Genomic DNA, 6,000 nt, shown 5'->3' with positions numbered 1-6,000 from the left:
ACACACACACACACACACACACACACACACACACACACACACACACAAAGAGAGATGTGGTAAAACAAGGTCAGACGTTGTGACACAATTCTCAAACCCTGCCTGTTGTCTTGCATTACATCACACTGAACCGACCCAGCTGCGCAGCGAGACACAGAGAGGCCTGTTCAGCCAAGCAAAGCAAAGCCTCAGTGCTGTCTTTATGGTTTCTGTGAGGCATGAGCTCAGGTACTTGTGGAGGAAACAGCAAACACAGCAGTGAAAGGCAGAGCAGCCAACAGAAGAGAAGAGAGCAAACAGCAGACGGAGAACAATACTGCGAAAAAGCGGAAGAGGATAGAGAGCAGGAGAACCGAGGCGAAAACATCTCAGCCACACAGGTCCCATATGTACGTCGATGCAGAAGCAAAAAAAACGGCAGTAATGTAATTTGTCAAATGATTTCACTGTTGACACATTCGTCTACTTTTTATGCGAGTCTGCGTTGAAAGAAGGTCCGATGAAAAGCAGGCTTGAGTCACATGGAGCTAATTCTACATGGAGCCACATCCGGTACACTTTGTCTGTTGAATCACTTTTTTCGGAGCATTACTAACCTTCCCTTTCTTTCTTTGGGAGAGCTTAGAAAGAACGGGATATGGGCTAGTTTATTGCCTCTGAGGGACGCATGCAAAATAGAGGGAGAAATGAGAGAGGGATACAAGAGAATCAAGAGTGTAAGCCTCATAAAAGTCAAGACTTAACAATTAAGAAAAGATAACTTAAACATCACAAAACACCCCGTGACATTAAAGCCACGGCAGAGTATATGATATCTGGGTGTCACAAATGAAATATGGGGTCGTGAAGTTTTAATTGTGGTGGTAATAAACTGAGGGACGGTGAACTGCACAAACCGACTGCAATATTACAAAAGGTAAAAATAAAATAAGTAATTCTGAACTACTTGTTGTAGTTAAACAGATATTCTAAACATACATGACTCGTGTGATACTGTGATACTTCTTCTTCTACTATACAATAAAATACTGTTGAAAGGAGCTTAAAGACAAGATTGATGAAAATGGCCGGACAGCTTCAACTGTGTCATCTTGGTTGTTAGTAAATTATTACGTTACAATTGTAACATTTCTTTATATTATGTTTCCCCCTAAAACAGAGGCGTAGTTCTTTGGGTTTTATTGACAAATGCATGGTGCAGACAGAGTATTTGTGCTTCTTACATCTGTGTTTTGTAAATCAAGAGCAAGGTAAGAGAGTCTAAAATCCACGCTACAGGCACAGAGTGGGTTCTTACCTGTTGTTCTTCCTGTTATTTGGGTGGTCTCTGTCGTGGTCAGCCAGATTGAGAGACGCCAAAGAAACACTCGACACTGAGAATCCTCGAGGACGCACCCCTGCAACACAAGGAACGCTCAAGCACGGCTCAGTAATGCAGCCAGAAGTGTGTGTTTGTGCATACGGTTTGTATCTTGCTCACCTGTGGCTCTCACAGGGGGCGTAGGCGACTCCATGACGTCCCTGTGGATGGACTTGGGCCGCGGCTTCTTCTTCAGGCTTCCAGATCGGGGCTTGATGACCTCGTCCATGTTGTCCTCCAGCTTGAGCTGGTTCCTCCTCAAAAACTCGTGCTTGATGTATTCCCTCCTCGCCTTCTCATTATCCTTCTTCTGCAGCTCCTCCTCGGCTTTCAACCTGGAGCAGGAGACAGAGGTACAGATTTATTGTGTTACTGCACACTCAAGTTCAAAAGACACACTGTATGTGTTGATGCTACAGACACGGGGACAGTGTTAGCGTTGGCAAAAAGAGTCAAAGTAAAACAGACCGTGCAGACTCCTTCTTCTGCTCCTGATCCAGCTCCTGCTGTTGCCTCTTCACCTGAGTCTCCTTCTCCCTCCGAAGCCTCTTCTCCAGCAGAGCTGCTTTCTTTGCTGCCATGTCCTCCTCCCCTTTCACATCATCCTGGTGTTTAAACGGGTGGGGAACACACAAAATAGATTGTACGTAGAGATATTTCCACTGCATCTTTAATACCTTCATGAAAAGCTGGCAGTCCTGTTAACTCAGCAGATTAATTGAATAAAAAATTTGTGATGATAAAATGTAAAGTTTTTTAGCCAAAATTCCTCTGGGTTCTGATCCATCATAAAATAACAGACGTGCTAACGTTAGCAAAAGACCTGCTAACGTCAGCAAAAGACGTGCCAAAAGACGTGCTAACGGCTAATGACGTGCTAAAAGACGCGCTAACGTTAGCTAATAACTTGCTAAAAGACGTGCTAACGTTATCAAAAGACGTACTAACGTTAGCTAATGACGTGCTAAAAGACGTGCTAACATTAGCAAAATACGTGCTAACGTTAGCTAATGACTTGCTAAAAGACGTGCTAACGTTAGCAAAAGACGTGCTAAAAGACGTGCCAACGTTAGCAAAATACGTGCTAACGTTAGCAAAAGGCGTGCCAAAAGACGTGCTAACGTTAGCAAAAGACGTGCTAAAAGACGTGCTGACATAACGTACGTAGATCTGCAGGTTTTTACCATGTTTTTATGAATAGCCAGTCTGCGTTCGAGGCCCGGGACTGAGCGAAGGGGTACGGAGCCATCACTAATGTTACCAGTGCCACCTGTTCCTTTAATATATGACGAGTCAAAATGTCTGCTGTGAAAAAGTTTGTTATAAATGTGATTGTCGCATGGCTAGCAAGATTTATGCTAGCAAGTAAGCTAAGATGGACAGACCTTTGACTGGAAGAAAAGATAAACTGGTGATCATCATGGGAACATCAGTCTAAAATATTGAAAAGCCTGTCTTGGTCTTGAGTTGCAATGGAGTCTTGTGTTCAAAGCCTTTAAACATGTTTACTCTATTTCACACAAAAGCTATTTCATGGATTTTCTTAAGACATTACTAAGATAAAAACAATTCTGTAGCTCCAGCTCACCTTGAAGAAGAATCCACAGCACATCTTTTGGTCTTTTCCATACGTGTCTCCTCCTGCCTCTCCATCTCCTTCACCGTCTCCCGTCGTCTCCTTGCTGTGGGGTCGTCCTTCTGGAGGTTTCAGCCCAGACAGAGTCACCTCCACCAGGTGTCTTCTGTCCTGGGGGTCTCCCTTGACCCGGCTGCCTGTGGGCCCTTGGATCTCAGACACCGGTTGACACAACACCTCTGACGACTGTGTTTGCTTGACTTCGCCCTTTCTTTCCTCCTGTCGCTCGTCTTCCTTCTCTTTGGCTGCTTCTTCAGTAGACAGCTGAGGAGTGCCAGCACTCTTCTTTACCACTACGTCTTCTTTGTCCTTAGTGTTTTCTTTGTTGTCCTTGGTCTCTTCGTTCCTGCTTTCCAGAGGCCCCTCGTCGTGGCCCAGGTACGCAAACGGGCTATCCTGGTTTTGGCTGGGGGTGAAACGTCTGAGTCTGGGTATGCTGTCCACTGAGGTCTGGGTGTTGAGCATTCGACTGAAAGGTGTGACCTTCAGATCATTTGGTCGTGGAGTCCTGGGTGTCCTGGCATGGAAGGAGGCCGGACGGCGCTTGATGCCAGCAGGGGAACGGTTGGGAGTGCGGGGAGAGCCGGAAGAAGAAAGGATGGGAGACAAAGACCCAACCGAGCCTCGTCCTGATCCCCGGCCCGTTACACTGCTGCTACGCAACTCACGGAGCTGCCTGTGTGGAAGAGAATGCACACGGTCCTGTATGTGTTCACAAACAAAATATCTTTTTCTATCTTTTTCTTTGTCATTAAGTGATACCTGTGCGGAGATGGAGCAGGAGGAGGAATGACCCAGGATTGTTGCTGTTGCTCTCTCATGGACATGATCGTCTCCTGCTGCTGGGCCAAACGCTGCATCTCTGTCTGCAGGAAGCCCAACGACGTGTTCAGCCTCTCAATGGAGCGAGTGTATTCTGTGAGGTCGATTTCTCCCGGAGACGCGCCTGTATCACCCACCACATTGCACGCACAGGTCAGTCATTTACCAATTTGACTGAACAACCAGATCGAGACTGCCTGATAAGGAAGTTCTCCCAAGCTGACTCTGTTGCAGTTCGTTTGTGGTCTGAAAGCAAACTGACCCACCACAGGACTTTATGATACGAAATGTGATTTTTAGCATACATTTCTACTTCTTCTGGACGTGAACTATCGAGTTCTTATAAACAATCTGTAAGCAACACTCACCTCCAGCATCCTCACAGGGGGATTTAGGAGCTGCTCCGTCTGGCTTGCATCTCTCCGCCCGCTCCATGCTGCCCTGGTTGGTTTCCTTCGAGGCCGTGAGGGACTCTGGAGAAAGTGCTTCTGCTGCGCCCGAGCTGGGGCTGAGGGGGGCAGTGATTCCTTTTCTTCTCACCACATTTAGAAAGGCTGTTCTGCCCATCCTCTGACGATGGCGTGTGAAAGCTGCTTCCACCTGTGACGAGAGCGACACAGTGTGAACATTTCTAGCTATACTACTTGGCTGTCTGTCTTTGTCCTGATCTTTTTACCTTCTTCTTTTGGGCTTCAATGGCTCTCCGTTTCTCCTCCAGCTTCATCCTCAGCTGAATCATCTCTGTGGCTATCAGGTGGGAGGGGTCTCTGGGGGAGGGCGTTACTGGAGAGGGAGATGTGATTGGCAAAGGAGGTGTAGACATCTAGAAAAAAAATGCAAAGATCATTGACAATAATTCTATACCGACTAACTTCACTCCAAACTGTATTTCTGCCTCTGCGAGAGAGGGAATGAGTGACACACAATAGGACACAAACCTGAGAAGAAATGCTTTTTGGCAGGTGTGTATATGGCACATTGAGATCTGAACTCTCCGGTGTGGTTCCTCCACTACTCCTTCCCTCCAGCTTCCTGAACTTCTGCTCTGCAAAGCTCGTCATCCGGACCATGCCTCCTCCAGAGGACGAGGCGGGGCTGACTGTGTGGGATCTGGGGATTGTGGGCGCTGAACTGGGACAGGGGCTGCCCCTGTCGCCCCCGTCTCCCCTCTCACCCTCGTGGTTAGCATCACTGACTCCTTTCCGTCCTCCTTCTCTGCTCTTCTCCTCCGGCTGGTCAGGCAGAGGACACGACCGGGTCATGGCCTCACAGTCTGGGTCTATGTCTGAATAGTCTTTCAGGGAGGAGGAGTCCTCATCCAAGCTCTGGATGTCCTCTGTCCCCACATGGATGCCTGTGTCAACTTCATCTGTGGACACAGAGTTGGGGTCGTGGTCGTTCAGCTGAGCCTTAGCTGAACCCAGGTTGTCTCCTAGACCGTGGGCCCCTGAAGGGTCTGAAGGGTCCGCACCGTGGAGAAAGAAGCCATTGTCTCCGTCCCCCACGCCCAGGCTAGCGTGGGGCTGTTCAGTGTCGTGGATAATCTTCAGGGCCTCCTCGATGCTCGGAGGACTTGATGGGCTGATTTGGCTACTGCGGTTGCCATGGTGATTGTTGGGGCTGTGGTGGCTCTCTGGGAGCCCATTGGAGTACCTAGAGACAGATTTGGGTAAATTAACCGATGATTGTTTAAAGTAAGGGTTAGCTTTAGGGGATATTTACGATCTCATCTGCTGGATGTCCTTCTCATCTTTACATCTCTTTGTAGTTTGAACATATTTTTACCTCTAACGTTAGTAGCAGAGCCCTGAGGTAACACATGGATTTAAGAACAACTTAGATCATTTGTGGGGTCTCAAAGCGAATAATCTTGTGTTTATCTATAAAGATTACATGCACGTTGAACCGTTGAAAAAGCAAATGACTGTAAACAGGCACTGCACTTGCTGCTGCAGGCACTAACGTGGCTATAACTATAAGTAAAGGCTAAATAATACACTAAACCTCCACCCACATATGCAAATTAAAAGTCTTTATTTTCCCACTGGGCACATCACATACATTTTCTTAGACTACTATTACTCTCTGAAACAGTGTCATAAAATCCATCCATTCATTTATCTCGTGTATGAAAAATTGCGGAATGTCCACCCAAAAAACAACAAAACTGTCTCTTTAAATG

At 47.0% G+C, this 6,000-nt stretch overlaps 1 protein-coding gene across 6 annotated transcripts in view; it reads right to left on the bottom strand.

Annotated features, from left to right (window-relative positions):
* camsap2b (calmodulin regulated spectrin-associated protein family, member 2b) overlaps positions 1–6,000 on the bottom strand; it is a 45,000-nt gene that overhangs the window by 18,078 nt on the left and 20,922 nt on the right. For 3 of the 6 annotated variants that reach the window (XM_031855373.1, XM_031855377.1, XM_031855374.1), the window contains 9 exons: positions 4,757–5,471; positions 4,495–4,641; positions 4,187–4,418; positions 3,759–3,942; positions 2,949–3,672; positions 1,829–1,965; positions 1,481–1,695; positions 1,298–1,397; positions 597–656 (listed from right to left, as the gene is read on the bottom strand). In XM_031855373.1, coding sequence (XP_031711233.1) covers positions 597–656; positions 1,298–1,397; positions 1,481–1,695; positions 1,829–1,965; positions 2,949–3,672; positions 3,759–3,942; positions 4,187–4,418; positions 4,495–4,641; positions 4,757–5,471 — 2,514 coding nt within the window. Of the gene's footprint in view, positions 1–2; positions 657–1,297; positions 1,398–1,480; positions 1,696–1,828; positions 1,966–2,948; positions 3,673–3,758; positions 3,943–4,186; positions 4,419–4,494; positions 4,642–4,756; positions 5,472–6,000 lie in introns of all 6 variants that reach the window. The other 3 variants (XM_031855375.1, XM_031855376.1, XR_004213044.1) reach the window with 2 other exon arrangements.

This window comes from Anarrhichthys ocellatus, unplaced genomic scaffold (genome assembly GCF_004355925.1).
Source record: "Anarrhichthys ocellatus isolate YVR2014 unplaced genomic scaffold, GSC_Weel_1.0 scaffold15, whole genome shotgun sequence".
Classification (NCBI taxonomy): Eukaryota; Metazoa; Chordata; class Actinopteri; order Perciformes; family Anarhichadidae; genus Anarrhichthys; species Anarrhichthys ocellatus.
Note: the sequence above shows the minus strand (reverse complement) of the source record. Positions and strands in the feature narration are given on the sequence as shown.